General features: G+C 34.2%; 1 protein-coding gene across 2 annotated transcripts in view; it reads left to right on the forward strand.

Moving 5' to 3' along the window:
• LTN1 (listerin E3 ubiquitin protein ligase 1) overlaps positions 1-23,908 on the forward strand; it is a 64,164-nt gene that overhangs the window by 13,007 nt on the left and 27,249 nt on the right. For both annotated transcript variants that reach the window (XM_025985409.2, XM_072740889.1), the window contains 13 exons: positions 4,666-4,839; positions 5,425-5,615; positions 6,338-6,473; positions 7,447-8,256; positions 8,654-8,695; positions 11,244-11,433; positions 11,919-12,158; positions 12,963-13,116; positions 13,908-14,052; positions 14,544-14,730; positions 16,293-16,452; positions 17,649-17,753; positions 21,514-21,656. In XM_025985409.2, the coding sequence (XP_025841194.2) occupies positions 4,666-4,839; positions 5,425-5,615; positions 6,338-6,473; positions 7,447-8,256; positions 8,654-8,695; positions 11,244-11,433; positions 11,919-12,158; positions 12,963-13,116; positions 13,908-14,052; positions 14,544-14,730; positions 16,293-16,452; positions 17,649-17,753; positions 21,514-21,656 (2,677 nt within the window). The remainder of the gene's footprint in view (positions 1-4,665; positions 4,840-5,424; positions 5,616-6,337; positions 6,474-7,446; positions 8,257-8,653; positions 8,696-11,243; positions 11,434-11,918; positions 12,159-12,962; positions 13,117-13,907; positions 14,053-14,543; positions 14,731-16,292; positions 16,453-17,648; positions 17,754-21,513; positions 21,657-23,908) is intronic.

The raw sequence follows: 23,908 nt of genomic DNA on the forward strand, positions 1-23,908 counted from the left end.
AAACAAAAACAAAAAAAACTCTTCATTCTTCTATATAAATTTCAGTAGATTTATTGAATTTCTGAAAAAATCTAACTGCAGTATTGATTGGGGTTGCAGTGAATGATTGAGGAGGCTTCCTGTCTCGCTTGTCTTTGTGATGAGTATCTCAATTTATTCAGGTATTTTAAAAATATCCTAGAATAATTTTTAAAAGATTTATTTATTTATTTATGAGAAAAATTGAGCAAGCGGGAGTTGGGGGATGAACAAAGGGAGAGGGATACCGAGAATCTCAAGCAGACGCCACGCTGAGTGTGGAGCCTCCCTCAGGGCTCAGTCTCATGATTCTGGGATCATGACCTGAGCTGAAATCTGCAGTTTGACCCTCAACCCACTGAGCTACCCAGGCGCCCCTCCTAGGATAATTTTCAACCAACTTTATTGTGGTAAAGTTTATTCACAATAAAATTTAGCCATTTTAGGCATAGAGTTTGGTAAGTTTTGACAAATGTATATACCCATCTACATGTACATATCCCTGTAACCACTACAGTCAAGATTTAAAACATTAAAAAAAAGATATAAAACATATTTATCACCCAAAAATGGGTTCCTTATGCCATCCTCCCAACTCTAGGCAACCAGTGATCTGCTTTCTGGCATTACAAATTACATTTGTCATTACAAATTGTCTTTTGTGGGTTTTCATATAAATGGAGCCAAACATAACTCTGTATCTGGCTTCTTTCGCTTAGTATAATGTTTTTAAGATCTGTTTGTTGTTGTTGCATATATCAGTAGTCCATTCCTTTTTATTGCTAAGTTTCATGTAGTCTTTGTATGGACATGGGTTTCATTTTTCTTGGGCAAGGAAAGAAATAGATGGTTGATAGGATTAGTATATGTTAAATTTGTAAGAAGCTACCAGACCATTGACCAAAGCGGTTGTACACTTCTGTCAGTAGTGTATGAATTTTTAGTTGCTTCATATCCTCACTTCAGTATTGTTAATTGTTTTAATTTAAGTCATCCTCACAGATGTGGGATCAGGGATCTGCAAACTATATCTATAGCTCATGGGTCAAAATCTGGCACATCTGTTTTTGTAAATAGTGTTTTGTGTTGTCTGTGGCTGCTTTCATCGTAATAAAGCAGAGCTAAGTAGTGGGGAGGGACACTATACGGGCTTACAAAACCTGAACTATTTACCGTTTGGCTCTTTAAAGAAAATGTTTACTGACCTCTAGGGTAGAGATTTTCCATTGTGATTTTAATTTGTATTTCCCTGATGGCCGATGATGTTGGGCATCTTTTAATGTGCTTGTTGGCCATTTGTATACTTTTTTTGAGATGTCTGTTGAAGGCTTTTTCTCACTTTTTAATTTTTATTTCTGAAGTTTGAACTTGGCTGTTTTTTGTTTTTTTGTTTTGTTTTGTTTTTTTTTGTTTTTAGAGAAGGAGTATACATGCAAGCCAGGTGGAGTGAGGAGGGGCAAAGAGGGGGAAAGAATCCCAAACAGGCTCTGTGCCCAGCGTGGAGCCTGATGTGGAGCTCAGTCTCACAATCTTCAGATCATGACCTGAGCCGAAGTCAAGAGTTGGCTGCTTAACCAACTGAGTCACCAAGGCACCTCATTTTTAATTTTTATTTAAAAACATTTAAGTAGGCTCCATGCGCAACATGGGGCTTAAACTCACAACCCTGAAATCAGGAGTTCATACTGTACTGACTGAGCCAGCCAGGTGCCCCTCTTTTGACCATTTTAAAATTGAGTTTTTGGTTTTTGAGTTGGAAATGTGCTTTATTTATTGTGGATACATACATTTTGTCAGATAAAGAATCGTGAGTGTTTTCTTCGAGTTTGTGGCTTAACTTTTCATTTTGTTAATGGTTTTTAGAGAGTAGGATTTTAATCTTTATGAAGTACAATTTATCAATTTTTTTTTTACGATACTTACTTAATCAAAAGCAATTCTTATCTAAAATCTTTGCCTACCTGAGGGTTGCAGAGATTTTCCCTATTCTAGAAGTTTTATAGTTTAGGTTCGTTTATTTATGTATAAATATTTTATTTGTTTATTCATGAGAGACAGAGAGGGGCAGAGACAGAGGGAGAAGTGGGCTCTCTTTGGGGAGCCCATCACAGGACTCAATCCCAGGACTCTGGGATCATGACCTTTGCCAAAGGCACACACTTAGCTGCTTAGCCACCCAGGAGCCCCTAGTTTGGGTTCATTTAGAATTAATTTTTGTGAGCATCAAATTAATTTTTTAAAAAAGATTTTGTTTATTTGAGAGAGAGTGAGAACATGGGGGAGAGGGGAAGAGAGAGAAGCAGACTCCCCACTGAGCAGGGAGCCTGATGCGAGGCTCGATCCTAGGACCTTGGGATCATGATGTGAGCTGAAGGCAGAGGCTTAACCAAGTGAGGCTTACCCAGGCACCTCAAATTAATTTTTTTCACAGAAGTATCCTGAAAGTTGAAAGACTGTCTTTTCCTTACTCTGGCAGCTTTGTCAAATTCAGTTGAACATATATCTTGGATTTTAATTTTAGACTGTATGCTGTTTATTTATATGTTTATCCTTACACCATACCACACTTTCTTGATTATTATTGTTTTATAATAAATTTGGGAACGCTCTAACTTTGTTCTTTTAGGCTTTGGTAGGCCTTTTTAATCCTAAAATAATATTTTATAATGTGTTCTATCCTGAATATATCTATAGTTTTTGTTGCTATTGTGAAATGGGTTTTGTTTTTGATTATATTTTTGATTATATTTTTTATTTTGTTTCTACCAACATAGGTATACTATACTCTTGTATGCTAATTTTATATTCAGCAACTCTACCAAACTCTTGTTAGTTCTATAGTCAGTGTTTAGATGTTTTTGAATATTTTATTTTTATAGCCAGTTACTTTGCTATGATTATAGTTACTTATTTAGGTTACTTTCCAATTCTTTTTTTTTCTCTTGTCTCTTTGTATTAATTAGGTCCTCCAGTACCATGTTGAGTAGATGTGGTAGTAGCTGGCATCCTTTTCTTTCTTTTTTTTTTTTTTTAAAGATTTATTTATTCATGATAGACATAGAGAGAGAGAGAGAGAGAGAGAGAGGCAGAGACACAAGAGGAGGGAGAAGCAGGCTCCACGCCGGGAGCCCGATGTGGGACTCGATCCCGGGACTCCAGGATCGCGCCCTGGGCCGAAGGCAGGCGCCAAACCGCTGAGCCACCCAGGGATCCCCTGGCATCCTTTTCTTATTCCTGACCTTAATAAAATATTTTTAGACTCTTATTATTTTGAGTATGATGTTTGCTGTAGATTTCATACGATTTAAAATTTACTTTTTATTCTTAGTTGGTGGAATATTTCTGTCATAAATTAATGATGAAATTTTCTTGATTGCTTTTTCTGACATGTTTAAATGATCATATAATTTTCCAACCTAGCATTTAAGAGACAAACATAGTCATGCTGTCTGTTTATTCTTTTAAATATGCTGCTAACGTTAATTTGGTAATATTTTATATAATACATGCAGAAATAAAGTACTTTATGGGGTTAAATATATACGTATGTGCATTTTTTTAATACCAGAAAATATTATTATACTTCCAATCTTCATTTAGATTTACGTAAATATTTGTTGCTTTGTTTGTTCTTTATTCCATCTTTTGCCTTCCATCTGGGATCATCTGCCTTAATGTAGAATGTGACCTTGGATTTCTTTTTGTGGTGATCTGCTGATAATGGAGTCTTTTTTTTTTTTTTTGTAACAGAAGATTTTTTTTAATAAATTTATTTTTTATTGGTGTTCAATTTACCAACATACAGAATAACACTCAGTGCTCATCCCGTCAGGTGCCCCCCTCAGTGCCCGTCACCCATTCACCCCCACCCCCGCCCTCCCCTTCCACCACCCCTAGTTCGTTTCCCAGAGTTAGGAGTCTTTATGTTCTGTCTCCCTTTCTGATATTTCCCACACATTTCTTCTCCCTTCCCTTATATTCCCTTTCACTATTATTTATATTCCCCAAATGAATGAGAACATACACTGTTTGTCTCATGATCTGTTTTTAAACTATGAATTGACTTCTAATCTGTCATGTTATCTGTCTTTCTGTTTAGTTTAGGAATTGTACTTCATTCTTTTTCACATCTGCTGTACTTTTTCTGAGATCCTTTTCCTTTCAGATTTCTTTAAACTTCTATTTCTTTAAATATAGTAAGAATTGTTGATAAGGAATTTGTAACTGATAATTCTAAGATTTTAAAGTCTCGGATCTCTGTGTTATCTTTTGTTTCTGCTGATAGTGGATCATGGTTTCTTAGTTTTTGTTTATTTGGCTCTATTTAACTTTGTGCAGCCTAGTAGCCTAGTGCATTAATAGGAATAATTTGCGACCCCTGCTGAAGGACTCCACCAGCTAGAGAGGACTTATATTTGCTTCAGCCAAAGAAATATTGAATTCTTTCTGCCTTCACTTTTATGTGGCAATTCCTAATGTCCTTTCAGCCACTGATACTTTACAGAAGATTTAAAAATATTTTTTCTAGCCCTTTTAGTTTTATTAATGGGAGGGTTAGTATGAATAGTCTGTCAGCTATTGAATAGAAAAATCTTCTCATAGCTCTGTGAAGCTTTAATTTAATCTACCTTTTTATTTTTGTTTTAGATCCGCTCAGCTTATTTTGAGTTAGTTTCTGCTTTGTGCCAGCGTATTCCACAGTTGATGAAAGATGAAGCATCCAAAGTGAGCCCGTCTGTTCTACTTAGCATTGATGACAGTGACCCCGTTGTATGCCCAGCTCTCTGGGAAGCTGTACTTTATACACTTACAACTATTGAGGTGTGTAAGAAAGGTACATTTAGTACATCTGGGAATACTTGTCTCCTAAGTTTGTATCTTAGAATCCTTAGATAAGATATGAGAAAGAGCCTATCAGATTATAATATCTAAAACTTATTGGAAAAAAATGCTTTCTTAGAAATAAAATTTAGAAATAAAATACTTAATCCAAAACTTGGCCTAATCTTAAACTGACTATAAAACGGCAGAGAGTTTTTATTTTTCTTTCAGTTTAGCCAGTATCAATTATTCTTTATGTGATATAGTGAAGTTAGTATATCTGAATCTTATATTTAATATTAAATATATTTAGCTGTTTTATTATGTAGCTTTTATAGAAGTTAATAATTATTAATAAGTTAAATAATTATTTCTGATCAGTGATGTCCTGAGCATGTGGAGTATATGGTTACTATATGTAATAAATTTCTTAAAATTTCCGAGTTTTAGTTTTTAATGGTGGTGAGAGATTTTAGCCTCTTGAGGTAGAATACATGATCTTTACTTTTGAGAGCTTATATATCTTTTAATAGGGAAAAGTATTTTATGATCTCTAATTATTATTATAATCTTTTCTTTGGTTAGGACTGTTGGCTTCATGTAAATGCAAAAAAAAGTGTTTTTCCAAAGCTGTCAGCTGTGGTGCGTGAAGGTGGTCGGGGTCTGGCCACTGTCATATATCCTTATCTTTTGCCATTTATCAGCAAACTGCCTCAGACCATTACAGATCCAAAGCTGGATTTCTTCAGAAATTTCCTCACCTCTGTAGTTACAGGGTAAGGAGTTCTAAATTTCTTGATCTTTAAAGCAAAAGAGATTTTTCTTATTTGCATAAATGGGTAGAATGCCATACTCATTATTGTCTTATTTAAATTATCCCCAAATTGTTTTGCTATTTATTAAACACTTTTAAAGTTTTCAGAGAATACAATTGGAATTCTTTCTTTGATACTTTCAAGGCTTCAGTGGTAGTACACAATGGAAGGTGCACTGAATATTGGTTGTAAGGCCCTTAGATGGAAATAGTCAATTTTAAATGAATCATTTTTTGGTATGCTGATAAATACAAATGCCCAAAGGGGAAAAAATGAACCACTGAAGTACTTAGAACTTCATAAACTTAAATATGATAGCTGTTTAAAGTCACAGTTTAAAATTTTTTTTTAGTGTATTTGTTGATCTTAATAAAAGATACTCAATTTTATTAATGATTACAAATATATTTTACTACATTATTATCTTTGTTTTCTCTTGAAAATTTTCAGGTGAATTTTTTCCTGAATAGAAAATAGATATGTATTATCATTTGTTGACACGTATTTGAAAATATGCTTTTTTTCCACACTTTTCAAGTTCTTAGTTTTTAGTTTAAGAATTTTACTGTAAAAAAATTCTCTTCTTTTGGTATGATGTCTTTTCCATGTCTTTATTTGGGTGGTTCTGAGTTGCTTGTTTTCTTTTTTATGAGAGTAAGCCATAGTTCTTTATTATTTCTTAGGCTATCAACAGAGAGAATTAAAACCAGCTTTTCGGAGTGCTCAGCAGTAATATCAGCTTTTTTTGAATGCTTACGTTTTATAATGCAACAAAACTTAGGTGAGGAAGAAATTGAAAAGATGCTCGTCAATGACCAGGTACTTATAATGTAAAAATTATCATTGCCTTTGCATATGGACTATAAAGAATCAAGCTCATTATGTCTTGTTGCCATTTTTATTAATTAACCTTCATATAGATTTCAAATTGAGTAATGTGTATTTCTGACCAGATAAATAAAAATTCTATATTGTTGATTGCTAAAATAATACCATAATGCCTTAATTAGTCTCTGGATGTGCAAACCCTAACTGTTTTGTAGAATTGCAACACAAAACATATTTTCGAAGGTGCTATTTGTGGTCTTTTATAGCAAGTGTAAATCATACAATAATTTGTTACTTTCAAAATATTCAGCTACATTTAAGATCCTAGATAAGGTCTCAGTTAACTTATCTTTATAATTTAAGAAAAAGCGTTTTGAATTCTGTGGGTCCTGTATGTCTTTCATACTGGTTTAGAAGAACGTAAAAAACTTGAATAAGTTCAGAAAGTGCAAAGAAAACTATATTATTTGTTCATGACCAATAATCTTGGTTAATTATATCATAAAAAGAATAGGGGGAATGCAGTGAAATCATTAACCTCTTTGTATGATATGAAAATGATCTAAAAGTTAACTCTTTAGAGTTTTGGGAGGAAAATCAATGTTTTTCAGTTATTAAATGTGGAATTTTATAATGTTTTACAAATACCTTGTTTATTTCATTTTCTTCTTTTTTTTTTTTTGAGAGAGAGAAAGCAAGTGAGTGGGAGGAGGGACAGAGAGAGAGAGAGAGAGAGAGAATCTTAAGCAGGCTCTACACCCGGCTCAGAGCCCAACTTGGGGCGCAATCTCTCGATCCTGAGATCATGACCTGAGTGGAAATCAAGAGTTGGCCGCTTAAGGAAATGAGCCATCCAAGCGCCACCCCCCCTTGTTTATTTTATTTTATTTTTTTTTACAAATACCTTGTTTAAATTTTATTTCTCCTGAAAACTGAACTTTTCTATTTCTACCTTCTCTTTTAGTTGATTCCTTTTATTGATGCAGTTCTCAAAGAGCCAAGATTGCAAGATGAGCAGCTGTTTAACCATTTAGCAGAAACTTTAAGTTCCTGGGAAGCCAAAGCAGATGTAGAAAAAGATGATAAAACAGCTCATAGTTTGGACAAAGTGCTACTGAATTTTTGGGAAAGACTGTCAGAGATCTGTGTGGAGAAAATCAATGAACCAGAAGCTGATGTGAATTCCGTGTCTGGTGTATCTAACCTGCTACAGGTCCTTCAGAAGCCAAAGAGCTCACTGAAGTTAAATAAAAAAAAAGTTGGTAAGGTTAGATTTGCTGATGAGCTGCCTGAAAGTAATAAAGAGAATGAAAAATGTGTCTCCTCAGAAGGCGAGAACAGTGAAGGCTCTGAATCAATGGCTGAAACTTCTCTTATTCTTAATTGTTCAGACTTTATATCACCACTAAGGAAGAAACCTTTGGAAGACTTAGTCTGTAAACTAGCAACAATGAGTATTAATTATGTCAATGAGCAAAAGTCAGAGCAACATCTAAGGTTACTTTCTACACTGCTCAGCTCTTTTTCTTCAACTCAAGTATTTAAAATGCTGTTAGGTGATGAAAAACAGAGTATTGTCAAAGCCAAACCTCTTGAAATAGCCAAACTTGCACAAAAAAATCCTGCAGTGCAGTTTTTATATCAGAAACTGATAGGTTGGCTAAATGAAGATCCAAGGAAGGATGCTGGTTTCTTGGTCGACATTTTGTACAGTGCCCTCCATTGCTGTGACAATAATATGGAAAGAAAATATGTCTTGGATGATCTCATCGAGGTATAACTGTGTATCCTTTTAAATTATAATGGCTTACATTGCCACACTAATTATAGATAAGTCGAATGAGACATGCATGGAGGTTATTCTTGGGTGGTTTCTTGGCTGTGAATATCTATTTAAAGAAGAGTAATATATTCTTTCCAATTTTAGTATATGTGCTGCCAACACGAGCACAAGCAATATATTCTTGATCGTGATGGGGAAGTGTGTGAAATTTATGGGTATATGTTCAGCAAGTATGGTAAGATGACAAATGCTTGGTAATAAAAGGCTAAATGTTTTAGTCTATAGTTTTTAAAGTTGGAGTAGCTAAAAAAGTTTTGGTTTTTGCAGTTATTGCATAATGACTTCATTGCTTCTAGCAGATTATTTCTAACTCTTTTTCCTCTTTCAGGGGGATCTGAAATGGAGTTCTATTCTTCAGGTCATTGAAAAGGTATCCTAGGGATTTTTTTTTTTCTTTTTCTCCTTTTTTTGTATTTATGGGTATAGAAAAATAAAAACTAGTCAATATTCACACACTGGTATGTGATCAGGTGTCTGTGTTGGAGAACTTCCTTCTTATTGTAACTTTATTCCCATAATTGGGAAAGCTTTTGATATTTGCTCTTGTCTGTAGTAGTATTTTTCTGGTTAGGAATATCAGCAAAGAAGGAACAGGCTCTGGAAAATCCAGTGTTTTTTCCCTAGCAGATAAAGGAAGAGTTAAATGTTTGATTACCTTTAAATTAAGACTACAAGTTTTTACCCTTATCCTATCCTTTGCTTCTATAGAAGTGGATTGAGTGGTTTTTACCTTTGACTAGAATACCTCAGGAAATTAAATTTGTCCTACTCTGGAATACTATACAGGCAAATTAAGATCTTCCAGACTTGTCTGATTGCCACTTGACTAAATAAGAAAATTAGTGATAAAAATAATGAAAAAAAAAAAAATCAAAGAACATAAGCAATTTAGAAGTTTTAAAAAATGGCTTAAGTGTTTTTTCCTAATAAAGATGTAAATGATACAATACTTTTCAACCATAGAAATGTTTAATTACCTAAATTTCTTTTTGCTTTAGCATTTTGTATTATTTTTAAATTTTACACAAGTAACTTTTTAATTTACAAGTTTCTTTTCTTTTTTTTTTTTTTTTAGTATCTTTTTAAATTATGGTAAAAGCCCCATAACAAAATTTGCCATCTTAACTATTTCTGAGTTTACGGTTCCGTAGTATTAAGCATATTCACAGTATTGTGAACCAAACTCCAGAATTTATCTTAAAAAACTGAAACTATATTCCCATTAAATAGTACTCCCTATTTCTCCCAATAGTTACTTTTTACAAGAAAAATACAGAATATTAATTTACTGTTTTTCAATGAGAAATATAACTTACCAGACAGCATTTTTTATTAGTTTATCCAGTACATTCTCTATGTATAAGCAGGGTACATGAAAAGCCAGATTATCAGAAAGCTACTTGGTAAGTCTAGAATCAGAGCTAAAGGAGTTAGTAATTTGATTAGAGGAGACTAATACCCATTTCCAATTTAGGAATGTACTTTCCAGGTAACTCAAATACATCCATTTGGAAGACTATCCTCTTCCTGGGCAGAGTTAGAAGTTCATGGGCAGTGTTTGCCTCCTATATTTCCATGACTAACTGGTCTTTTCATCTCCCTGAAGATGATCAGATTCTTTCTATGGATTTGTTAAAACATTAAATATTGTGCTTCATATCTTGCTAACCTGAGAGACATTTTATTGAGAAGTTTATTTCCTGGATTCTATAAAGTAGTTCAGTTTTATTTAGTAAACTGTGTTAGGAAAGCCTATATTATAGCTATCTACACTCTAGTTTTTCTTGTTTTTAATGCAGCTTTATACTTTAGGATCAGAGTCATAAATTCAGCTTCTTTAAAAACGAACCTGAGTTTTGTAAGCAGAAAAGGACATTAGAGATTTTCTAGGTTAATCTCCATTTCTAAAATGAAGACAGAGGCCCAGATTGATTAAGAGATTGATTTGTCTAAGGTCATAAAGGCAGAATAGTGATAAAGTGTGGGCTAAAATAAAAGCCCTAGTTACTTACAGTTTCTTAAATAAAAGGATAAATGTTTTTTTAGGCACTACCCAATCCGCACTTGGATTTTTTTTTTTTCCAGATTGCTTTGAAATGAACCAAGTTGCAAATTCCTTTCTTGTCAGCCCTTAAAGCAAAAGAAGCTCTGGAAACATGGATCAGCATGCTTTTGGGGGTGGATTTACAGTTTTGTTTTTTTTTCTTGCTTCCCCACTCCATGAAAATAAACCAGTTGCTGTTAGATATCTGACCTCAGTTACTATTGTAGAGAATTAGGGGAAATAATAAGGCCCATCGTTCATACTGAAGTAACTTACCACTATTAAATAATAATTGTTCTTTAATTTTAGTAAAATTAATGAACAAAAATTTAATATATAGAGCATTTTAAAATCTGTCTTCAAAGTTCATCCATTCATTATTCATTGAACATATCTGCAGTGTTGATAGCAGGTATCAAAGAAGTTTAAGACAGTCTCTACTCTCAAGGAACTTACAATCCCATTGGAAACAAGACATACGCAGATGAAACATTATAAATAATAATACAATCCAGTAAGTGCTTTAGAAATTCAGAGAAAAGCAGTGATGAGTATGGACTGGAGTGGATGGGGGAGACTTCGTAAAGCAGGTGGGCTTTGTAACAATTCTGAGAGAATGGATGGTATTTTGATAAGTAAAGAAGAGGGAAAATATTTGTGGTTGGGAAAATAGCATGAGTAAAGCATGAAAGTATATGTAAGCAAGGCTTAGTGGGGAACAGGGACAATTCTAGCCTTCCTAGAACTTGAGGAAGATTGGGGGATAGTGCTGGGGCCATTATGATGAAGGGAAGTAATATGGTACAAGTAATATTTTAGGCAGATATGCTTTTTGATCTTGCTTCTAATCATTGCTTTGATTTTATGGTTTTAGGCATGTTCTAGTTCAGATAAACATGCTTTAGTAACTCCTTGGCTAAAAGGAGAAATCCTTGGAGAGAAATTGGTAACCTTGGCAGATCATCTTTGTAATAAGGACTTGGAATCCTCAGTACCTTCTGAATCTTACTTCTCAGAAAGATGGGCTCTTCTAAGTTTGGTATTATCCCAACACGTTAAAAATGGTAGGCGAAAATATGGCTTTTGTTTTTTAGTAGAGAATAAATCTTTCACTTTTTTGGGGAGATTCCATGTTGCAAAGTTTGCATGTAATTGAGGATAACAAGCTTTCATTCATTCAGTATTTTAATCTTGTAAGCACCCTGAATGTTTATTAATCTTTGTTGCAAGACTTGGAAAACATTGTATTATTTTTAGTTTTATATTCTAAAGGGTTTTGAGTAGCAAAGCTGTTTACTAATTTTGGTGAGCATTGCTTTTTTTTTTTAAATTGCTTTTTTATGTGAGAGAAAATTGCTTAACTAAAATTGCTTAAATAAAATTGCTTTTGTGTGTGAGAGATCAGATTGATTTGTTGATAGAATTTTCTTTTGTCTACTACATAGATCTTAAACATACAGAAGACTTAAATGGTTGTTAACCCCAAGTATTAAAAAACACACTGTTGATATTTTTAAATTTTTTGTCTGTGTGAATTTTTTTTCTCTAGATTACTTGATTGGAGAAGTGTATGTTGAAAGAATTATTGTTAAACTTCATGAAACTTTATCCAAAGCAAAGGAATTGTCAGAAGCTGAAAATAATGACTCATCAGTGTCTTTTATCTGTGATGTGGCCTATAACTATTTCAGCTCAGCAAAAGGATGCTTGCTAATGCCATCAGCTGAAGACTTACTGTTAACTCTCTTTCAGTTATGTGCTCAAAGCAAAGAAAATACACATTTGCCAGGTAATAGCCTACTGCTCAAATGTTTTGTTGGGAATCTCCGGCCCTGACCTTCATAGTGTAAGTGCCCAGGCTTTATTAATTGAATCATAATATACTTGAAAGTTGAAAGCACTTTGATTTAAAGGGCTACAAATCTTAAACACTTTCAGCTTTAGTTAACTAAGTTAAAGATGTATGTAGACATACTGTGTAAATTCTGAATTCTTTTTTGATACTAAAGGCAGTTTTAGAAGGGGCCATGATAGATAATTAAAATCTTAGTCCCTTCACTCAGTGGCTATGGTTTTTCAAGTTGCCTAATTTCTTGATGCTTCAATCTCCACATTCATAAAGGGGGGATATTAATATCTCCTTCTCTTAATATATATCAGGATGACATTGAGATAGCCTTTTTGAGGACTATCTGGCCTTATGTATTAATTGAGAATAATGAAAGGAATATTTAAATTACCAGTATTGATAGCCTTCTTCCCCAGCCCTTTTTTTATACTAACTTCTATATTTGGAAAAGGTATAATATTTTTCACATCACCAAAAGGACAGTGCTCTTGTAAATAAGTTCAGATCAGAAGAAAGCTAACTTTAAAAATCTTAACATGTTTGTATCTTAGCTCATGCCATGAGCTAGTTTATATTATTGTACATATATGACATGATTATTTTGGCAATTGAATAGTAATTTTGTTTTCCTTTTTTAATGGTGTCTTAAAAATCTCAAGTCTGCATCGAGTTATTTCAGACATTTTATACTGATTACAGTTGCTTCACAGGGATTACAAATTACTGTTGACATCTTGATTTTAGACTTTCTTGTCTGTAAACTGAAAAATACTTGGCTCTCTGGTGTAAATTTATTGATCCACCAAACTGGCAATGCATATAAACAGAGTACCTTCCTATGTTTATCTGCTCTGTGGCTGAAGAACCAAGTTCAGTCTTCATCTTTGGATATCAAAAGGTAACTTTTTTTGTGCTCATTTGCGTAGTATCTCTTTAATACCTGATAACTGTCTTTAAATAAGAGCCCACGATTAGTATGCCTATGAAAAATGACTTGTTACATAGAAATCTATAGGACTCTGTAAGAAGATCCAGACAAAAAGATTTTTCCAAAAGGAATTTGTTTTAATGATCATTCGTTTAAACTACATTAATTGAAGAGTGATTTGTCATAGCATATCTGCTGGATTTCTTCTAATTTACGCTCAATGATGTGATGGTGGTGCTGTACTGTGTCTTGTGGGCTGGTGTGGATTATAACTGTAACCTCTCATGGCCACCACACATAGTGATTATTCTTGTTTATTTTTGGGGAGTGAATAGCCACTGTGTTAAGAACTGTGTTAAGGTGTTGAATTGCAAATATATTTTACACCTCATGCCTAAATCTATATATAAAAGTAAAAACCAAGAGAATGCATCCAGAGGCTGTTAGGATTGGGTCATATATTTTTCTGATTATCCTGGGGTTTTTTTCATAGAATAAGATAGGTGTATTTCAGAAATATCTGAAATAGGTCAAGTTCCCTTCATTCTGAGATAGAAGCAGCACTCAATTTCAAATCATAAATGTTGGATTAAATCCGTAATTTGGCTGTGTGTATGTTGGATACAGAGTAGAGGGAGTTTACTTGTCCTTTTGTTCAGATAAACTGTTACCCTGCCATAGGGTATTTAATATGTACCAGGATGTTCAAAGTAGTTATAGCATAACTATAATAGTTACATTTTTTTTTTCATTATTTCCAGTCTTCAAGTACTCTTGTCTGCTGTTGATGACTTGCTAAATACACTTCTAGAAAGTGAAGATACTAATCTTCTGGGAGTATATATTGGAAGTGTAATGCCAAGCAGCAGTGAATGGGAAAAGATGAGACAGTCTCTTCCTATGCAGGTATATTTGAGATTGGACAGTGCTTATCTTATTCTGAAGTTTGGAGTTCATGCAAGCTTAAATTTTTTTATTTTATTCTGGGCAAGAAAATGGAAACAAAATCAATCTCTTTTGTTTTTTTCTGGGGAGAAAAAAGGTAAATGAAATGGGTATCTTACTTTGCCTTTACGTCTCTGAATGCTCATATATTGGATGTTTTTTGTTTGCAAGACAGTGGCAGTTGCCATAGTACAAGGTGAATTAGACCTAGTTTTGTCCTGAAGGAGCCTTAAAGAAATACAGATGTTGATAATTTCCTGTAGTAAAACTCAAACTTCTAGGCTTCTGTGATTCTACTAATAAACCAGTAATAACTTCATTTTTGAAGTTATTCTAATAACATTTTAAGGATACTCTAACTTCATTTTTGTTCCCTGTCTTAATTGCATAGGTAGTAAATAACTTAGAATATCTAATGATTTTGTATATAATTTAATGTATTCTTTTTACAGTGGTTGCATAGACCTCTTTTAGAAGGAAGATTGAGTTTGAATTATGAGTATTTCAAAACAGATTTTAAAGAACAAGATACAAAGAAACTTCCCAGCCATTTGTGTACTTCAGCATTATTGAGCAAAATGATATTAGTTGCACTGAAAAAGGAAATAGTCCTAGAAAATAATGAGCTTGAGAAAATAAGTAAGTATATATGAGCATTCAGATATAATAGAAATGTTTTGAAATAATTATAATAAATATAATTTTGAAATAATTTTGATGAACCTACAATTTAGATAAGAATCTTCCATTCCTATAAACTGTTTTAGTAATGAGGAACTCGAGGTTACTTGAGTGATGAATGGTAAATTTCAAATTGGGTGGAAACATGAAATCTTGCTAGAATCTTGTTAGCTGTAGAGCAGAATTGGTAGAGGAACAGTTATTCAAGCTGGTAAGACATTGATACAGGTAGATCCCATGGCATATAACCGTAAAGAAAATGGTTAAGTGAGTCTGGTGTTTCATCGAGGATTCTGAATTTCCAGTTTTTGAACCACTATACCTTTGTGTTCATAGTGGGGAGATAGATATTTCCTTCTTTTTCCCCCTCCTGGCAAGTAGAGGTTCAAGTGTTGAATCCCAAAGGGGTTTTGGATTTCAAAACATCCCCCCATTCCAGGAAATAGCCTAGAATTGTAGGAAGCAGTGTGACCTATACAAAGTGGTATTAAAAGTGCAGAGTATTTACATAATTTCTCTGTCAGTCTTGTTTGTAAGCCTTCAGTTGTAGCATAGTTACTAGTAGAAGAGAACATATGCCCTGTGGAAGAAAGCTGGAACACCTCTTCTGACTAGCCAGTTCCATAGGCAGGGAAGGGCAAAGAGATTCGCCTGCAGTGTGCATTGCCCACAAAGTGAATCTGTCCAAAAACAAAACTGGAAATTGGAGTAATAATAATCTTTGTAATAGTTTGCTTTTATTAACTGTGTTACTAATTACAAACTGACAACATTATGTTTTTAATCTTCTTATCAGCCGTATCAGATATTATTATTGTTGTTTTTCTCACCTTATTGTTTTCTCTTAGCTTGACTCAATTAGAATTACATAGCTTGGAAAGGATAGAATTAGATTTTGAACCAGGTCTGAAGTCTTCTGACTTCAAAATCCATACATGGCTTTATAAGAGAGAGTTGTGACTAATTATGTATTGAAATTTACTGTGATGTGCTAGGTTTTGGGATAGGTACTGGTCATTGAATTCTCATAGCAGTCCCTGAGGCAGATTTTAGTACTATAATTGAGAACTAAGTGTACAAAGCTCATTTGAATCCAGCGCAGTCTGTTACTGAGGTCCATGCCTCGTTTACTATATCATGGTATTTCCCCATTTCTTAACACATTGATTTGAACTTTTCATTTCGGGTATTCGGTCCCTTAGTTGCTTGTCCTGTAGTAACTTGTTACCACTTGTGGCAAAAATAGGAAGATTTGTCCAGTATTTCTGGTAACTTAGGCTTGTCACATTCTTAACCAATCAGAAAAGGGAGCAAGTAAGATTTGGGAGAGGAATGGCATTTTGTATCAAATGTTCTCAGGTTTCAGTACCATGGAACATCTCAAAGCAGATTTGAAAATCAGTTCATAGATACTTTGAGACTGGTGGGCATAGCAGTATTAGAAAATGGGACGGAGAAGTGAAAATGATCCAAAGGCCTGTTTATAGAATACACTTGATGATGTGTTGTCCATTCTGTAGTTGCAGAACTGCTCTATTCACTGCAGTGGTATGAGGAATTAGACAATCCACCTATTTTTCTAACTGGATTTTGTGAAATGCTTCAAAAGATGAATATTACATATGATAACTTATGTGGACTTGGTAATACTTCTGGCCTTTTACAGCTGTTATTTAGCAGGTAAGAATCTCTTTCAACTTTCATTTTTATATGATTTTGCTAGTTTTTGGCTTTGTTTCTGTAAAATGTAAGCTCATTTATGCTAGTCTTTCAGTCAGGGGATTGATCTAAATTAAACCCAATTCTTTTTTTTTTTAATTTGGTTAAGATTTTATTTATTTATTTGAGACAGAGTGAAAACGCATGAATGGGGGGAGGGATAGAGGAAGAGGAAGAAGTAGACTCCATGCTGAGCAGAAAGCCTGACACGGGGCTTAATCCCAGGACCCCAAGATCATGACCTGAGCCCAAGGCAGGTACTTCATTGACTGAGCCACCCAGGTGCCCCTAAATTAAACCCAATTCTTAATGATAAATACTTTGTGGATTCTAAATACTCGATTTACTCATCTGGGGAGATACTTGAATTTTGCCTGTGTTCTTAAATCCATAAATATACTCAAGAATTTAAATACATGCCTGTATTCTTAAATCCATAAATACATTGTCATTTGGATGACAACAGAAAAAATAGAAGCCTTGTAGAAATTGTTTTGTCAACCATGATCCATTCTTCTACTTTCAAATCAAAGCTTTTACTTTGCTTGTTGTTACAGATGTGCCTTAAAATTATAACCACAAAATGCTCTCCTCTGCTTGGGGAAGTAGGTATAAAAACAGTCATACAGGTTCTTAGCAGTTAGGTATAGAGCTTGTTGAAATTACTATGTTGAGTGAAATTACTGTTTTGAACTGCTTCTCTTTGTTTTTCACGTACCTGTAGTGTTTTGAGTATGCTCTGTGGTATCAGGGGTCCCAGGCTGAGCACATCTTTCTCTGCAATCTCAGTCCACATACTCAACACTCAGAAATTTCCTTGACAGATATTAATACCTCCTTGGTTCTTTAACATTAACCAGGCTTGGTATCCTGTGTGATGTATCCTTTTCCCAGCTACAGTCTCTGGTCCTCAAGCCTAATCTCATCTCTTGGAATTTGAAGGGCTTTGGGATGAGAGCTCAGTATCAGTTATAAAAGAGCATTGGAAGCCTAAGCCTCCCAGTCCATTCAGTAATGGCAGTTGTTTGGGGGCAAAAGCTCTGTGTGAATTAATGCCCTCACAAGGTGATTTATTTAATTCTGTAAAAGGAATCAGGCAGACAGTCTTTAAAAATCTTAAGCACTTTGAAAATGGATTTTTTCTTTTCCTTTTTTAGATCCATGGAACATGGCACTCTTTGGTCTCTTATTATTGCTAAGTTGATCCTTTCCCGAAGTGTTTCATCTGATGAAGTAAAACGGCATTATAGGAGAAAAGAAGGGTATTCTTATTTAAAATGTTTGTACTTTGTAATTTGTTGTATTTAATCACCTTGGCAACCCCAGCTTATGAATAATCTCTAATCAATCAAGGAAATGATGTTTAAGAAATAACGAAATTAAAGGAAATGAGAAAGATTTTAAAAGAATTTCAGTTGTTTTAGGTTTGAGACACACCTTATTTTATAAGCATTTTTAACTTTAAAATATTTTGTTGTGGAATTTTATACTTAGTTTAAAAAGCATTTTGTTAACTTGTTCTCATTTTCCCAGAAATCTTTTTGGTAGAAATCTTTCTTTTTCCTATCCCTAATATACTTCTTCCATTACTTTATTTGCTATTTGGAAGTGATAGGGAAAGTTACTTACTCTTTAATAAGGATTATCTTATTGAAAAATATAGAAATGAGATATATATGTTCTTTTTTTTTAAGATTTTATTTATTTATTCATGAGAGACACAGAGAGTGAGAGAGAGAGAGAGAAAGAGAGAAAGAGGAGAGAGAGAGAGGCAGAGACACAGGCAGAGGGAGAAGCAGGCTCCATGCAGGGAGCCCGATGTGGGACTCAATCCCTGGACCCCAGGATCAGGCCCTGGACTGAAGGCGGCACTAAACTGCTCAGCCACCGGGGCTGCCCCAAGATATTTATGTTCTTAAAGAAATATGTTATGAGGTTGGACATACTAGACATCTAGAGTTGGTCATATTAGAGAAACTAAACACTCAAATACTTAGGTGAAATTTACCAAGGCACATTTTGGATTTATTGATTTACCAAGAATTCTGAAATGATATGTATATGTTCTGGTACAGTAGAATTGTAAATGAAATTTTGATTTTTTTTTTTCAGATTTAAACTTACTATTTTGAAGTATAGATTTATATGCAATTGTAAGAAATGATACAAAGAGATTCCATATGCCCTTCATTCAGTTTCCCTCAGTAGTACCATTTTGCATAATTTTAATATAATTTTACATCCAGGAAAATGGCATTTATACAGTCCATTGACTAAGTTTACACGTACTAATTTGTGTATGTGTGTGTGTGTGTAATTCACATGTCTGACCAGTACCACAGACCAAGAGACAGAACAGTTTTATTGTAAGGATCCCTTGTGTTGTTATAAACAGGGCCACTTCTCTTTCTCTTATTCTCATCTCCAGGAACAAGCAATCTGTTCTTTTCTTTACCATTTAGGAAAGTTATGTAAATGGAATCATACAGCATATGATCTTTTGATATTGGCCTTTTTTATTTAGCATAATTTAATTTTTTTCTGATTGTAAAAGTAATAGGGAATTAACTAGGGAAGTATTAGAACAATTTCTAATAATTGATATATACTTAACAGAAAAATCACATACTTTTTTATTCAGTAATAATAATTTAAAATACCATAGGAAGAAAGAGATTCTATTCACAATGACAGCAAAACTATACCTAGAAGTAAATTTAACAACAACAAAAAAAAAATACAATTGCAAAACTTCAGTAAGATTACAAGTGAGGGTGGGAAGATAAATTGTAAAAAATGGTTGTATCAATCTGTAATTGAAATGTAATCTCAAAATTCCAGGAATATTTTTTGAAAAATGTGACAGACTGCATTTGAGGGAAAAAATGCTCAAGAATCAGTAGGGGGAAAAAAAGAATTGGTAGGAAATTTCTGAAAGAGAAAGGTGAGAAGGACTTACCCTACCAATATAATAATTAAGCAGTATTAAGTTGGTAGATAGACAAATCAGTGGATCAAGACATAGAATCCAGAAACTAATCCACACAGATATGAGAATTTTGTTGTTGTTGTTGTTGTTGTTTTTAAGATTTTATTTATTCATTCGACAGAGTGAGCGAGCACAAGCAGGGGGAGCAGCAGGCAGAGGGACAGGGAGAAGCAGATTCCCTCCTGAGCAGAGAGCCTGATGTGGGGCTTGATCTCAGAACCCTGAGATCATGACCTGAGCCAAAACAGATGCTTAACCAACTGTGCCACCCAGCAGCCCTGAGAATTTAGTTTTTGATGTAGGTGGCCTTTTAAATCAGAGGTGTGAGTCAATAATACATGACATTAGGATAATTGGATACATTTGGAAAAAAATAGCAAGGTGTCCTTCTTTTACATTGTACACAAGAATGAAGTCCAGATGAAAGCTGAATGTAAAGAACAGATCTCTATAAAATTATTAAGGGAAAAAAGAGACTCTATATAATCTTGTTATGGGGAAGATCTTAAGCCAAGCAGAAAAACCCAGAATCCACAAAAGAAAAGATAGATACTTGATTTTGTCAAAATAAAAACTTCTAGCAACTTAACTGCCCATCAACAGATGAATGGATAAAAATGTAGTATATACATACAATGGAATATTATTCATTATTCAGCCTTTAAAAGGAAGGAAATTCTGACATATGTTTGAACATAGATAAACCTTTAGGACATTATGCTAAGTGGAATAAACCAGGCATAAATAACAAATACTCTATGATTCCATTTAAATGAAATACTTAGTCAAATTCATAGAGACAGAAGGTGAAATGGTGGCTGCCAGGACCTGAGGAGGGAGGAAATGGAGAGTTCTTATTTAAGGAGTAGAGTTCCAATTTTGTGAAATGAAAAGACAGATTTTACTTAATGAACTGTATACTTAGGAATAGTTAATTTGGTAAATTTAATGTGTATTTTACCCATAATTTAAAATTTTTACAAAAATAAAACTTCTGTATGACAAAAATGTAGTGAAACAAAGGTTAAAGGACAAGTGACAAAATGGGAAAAAACATTTACAAATTTAAAAAAATTGATATCCATAATACACAAATAGCTTCTATTAGTGAAACTATCCAGATTGAAAAATGTGTCAAGGACTTTAAAAAGGGTAATTAATAGATAAAATAGTCAAAGGTAATTCGTTTATGAAATGTGAAATATGAAAGGATTTGCCATAGTAATAATGATAGAAATACAAATTAAGAGAAGCACATTTTATCTGCCATCTTGCTAGAAATTAAGAAGATTCATTAAGTGTGCAGTCACACACATTTTTGGTGAAAGTGTAAATTGATTATGCTTTTTAGGAAAGCAACGTGGAATATTAAAATATAATACATTCAAATCATTTGCTCTGGCAATTCTATTATATTTGTACATATGCAGAATAATACCTTGCTCACAGACATTTATTGTATTGCAGCCTTATTTGTAAGAGCAGAATTTTGGGGAAAACCTCATTGTGCATCAGAAGGGGAGTAGTTAAATTATGATAGTATGGAATATTTTTGTTTTTGTTCTTAACTTAGTTATATAGCTTTAAAATAGAAAGTAATTTTTATGTATATGTCTTATCATAGAAAGATCTAAAATGTAAGTGTAATACAAGTGTATTTAGTGTGATCTCTTTATATGAACTTTATATATGCACGTAGATGAATATCAGTTCATAGAAAGGACACACAACTGGTACTGTTTAAATGAATCGGTAGACTCCTAAAGAGAACATAATCATATTTTGTTATGTAATTTTTAAAAATGGGGTAGAAGTTATATATGCTTATGCTAGAAGCCTGTAAAAAAGAGAAGGTAGCAGCAAAAAATATCCAGTTTCATCATCCAGAACCAGCATAGTTTGCTTTTTTTTCCTGTACAGTTATTTTACATAGTGACATTATTAGTCTTTTTGAGTATTCTGAAGGAGAGTTTTCTGAAATCACTGCATGTTTAGGATAAATATAATTCATACTTTTCCTTTTCTTTAAACAGTTTTTTCCCACTAACGGAAGGTAATATGCATACCATTCAAAGTCTCTGTCCGTTTTTGTCAAAAGAAGACAAGAAAGAGTTCATTGCTCAGTGTATACCTCCCCTTTTGGCCTGGACTAAGGAAGATCTTTGCAGTACTAATGGTTAGTGCTTGATAACAAATATTTCTTTTATTTAATTACTGTTTGAAATAAAAGAAGCATTTCTTAATGTCTAAACCCAAATCTAGCAGAGATAAGTTGAATTGCAGCTGATTTATTCCTAGTTTATACTTTTGCTATGTAACAAGTTGACAGTCAATAGGATGAATGTCGTTGGAGAGTAACAGTTATCCTTTTGCAGTATAGAAGTACTACAGCTTTAAGGGAAGATTAAAACCACAAATATCCTTTCATTATTTATTTCCATCCATAGCATTTTTAGCTATGCTTAATTGCTTAATTTCTCCCTAGTCAACCAATGATTGACAATCTAAAGGTAATAGAATAGCTTTTGTTGTATTTTACACTTTTGGGATACTCAGTACTCTGTTAGTTCATTTGTTTATTAATTTAATAAACACTGAACATGGCTCTTTGGCAGTACCTTTTGTAGGCAGGACAGACATAAAATTATATTGTGATAACCAATATATCAGAGACATGTCCTGTGTGTCAAAGCAGCAGAAAAGGAGCTTCCCCACTCTGCTTGGAGCCATCATTGGTGATTTCACAAAGAAAAGTTTAACTGGGTAGTGAAAGATAGTTTTCCACAGGGATATAGTTGGATTTCAGGTACACAGAAACATGAGTGTAGAGATTTCAGTTTGGTTGGCATTTAAGGTAGAAGGTTTGGGACAAAGGGTGTAGGATGCCAAGAAGCTGGATTTTGATAAACAGTAGGGAAAGGCCTCATGGAGGTTAAGGAGTTTGGACTTCAAGAGGTAGGCAATAAGGAGCCATTGGAGAGTAGTAGCAAGACTATTTCATTAGATTATTTTGATAACTGTGAAGGGTGGATATGAAGGGAAAGATTAGGAATAGAAGACAGGAAGCTATTGGAATGTCCTTATTTTTTTAATTTTTATTTTATTTATTTGTTTTTAGAGGCGGGAGGGGCAGAGGGAAAGAATCTTGCCCAGCTCGGAGCCTGATGGTGAGACTCAGTTTCCCAAACCTGAGATCATGACCTGAGCCAAAATCAAAAGTCAGATCTCTGATTGACTGAGCCACCCAGGCACCCCCGGAAAGTCTTAATGAGAGATAAACAGAGCTTAAATCAAGGTATAGATGGAAGAGATTAAGGAAATAGAATTGGTGTGGCTCTGTGATTCTATTTCTGAATTGGGTAGAAGGAAATACCAGTAGGCCTTAGAAAGAACCTGTAAAGGAGACTTGAAGGTTAGGAGGAAGTAGGGAAGGGAATATACAGGGAGCCAATGTTAAATAAGGTAGCTATGGGATAATACTCAAATGGAGATTGCCTGTTGATGGAAATACTGCTTTCAAAGCCCACGTCGTGTAGGTGGTTGTATGATCTGTAAATGAGGATGAGCTTGTCCAGGGAGAGTGAAGAGTGAGAATATCAAAGAGAGCACCATTACATAGATAGAAGAGGTCTGTGGGTGAGGGAGACTTGAAAATAGGGATTAAAGATAAAGAGAAGCAGAGGAGGAGTTGTAGGTAGTATTCATCACCCATGTTAAATGCCAGGGGAGGTCAAATAAAATTCAGGGCTAAAAAGTGTCCATTAGCTTTGGCATTATTGGAATGAAGAGTGGTGAGAAGGTGGTGAAAAAGGATGTAGAAAGAAGGTGAGAGCTAGAGATGAATTCAAGGTTAGAGAGAAAATCGGTATTCCAGAGGAGGAGGAGAAGCAGATAGAGATGGAGAACTGATGATAGCTCCCACTGAGGAGATGAGAGGGATGCGGTCTACTTAGATTTACTAACCTCGTGTAGGTGGAGTGACTTTCTTCAGAGGGAAGAAAGGAGAGATGTAGGATGGATGCAGATGTGAATAAAGAGAGGGTAGGGAACTTCATGTGTTCTTACTAATCAGCTCTCTGTCCTTCCGGGCTAGGTCATTTAATGAGTGGAAACTGGATTGTAGATTTTAAGAAGGATAGTGAAAGTTTGAAGTAGTGGAAGAAATACTCCTGTCAACAAACTTTTCTCAAAATGAATTACGCTATGGCACCAAAGGCCAGCTGATGTCAAAAATAAATTATTGTGGCATTAAGCTTTATAGTTGCGTTTACTTACAGAGTTAGACTATAGGATCAGGCAGGGATTTGTAGTTCTGGAATGAGGATGCAGTTGAAGTGGCTGTGCATAGAGGAGAGGAATACCTAATGGGAGTGAAGGTGGTTCTTCCAGCACACATCATAACTGAAGGATGGCAGAGGGAAGGAAGGG

The sequence above is a fragment of the Vulpes vulpes genome, chromosome 15, assembly GCF_048418805.1.
Source record: "Vulpes vulpes isolate BD-2025 chromosome 15, VulVul3, whole genome shotgun sequence".
In the NCBI taxonomy this organism is placed as follows: domain Eukaryota; kingdom Metazoa; phylum Chordata; class Mammalia; order Carnivora; family Canidae; genus Vulpes; species Vulpes vulpes.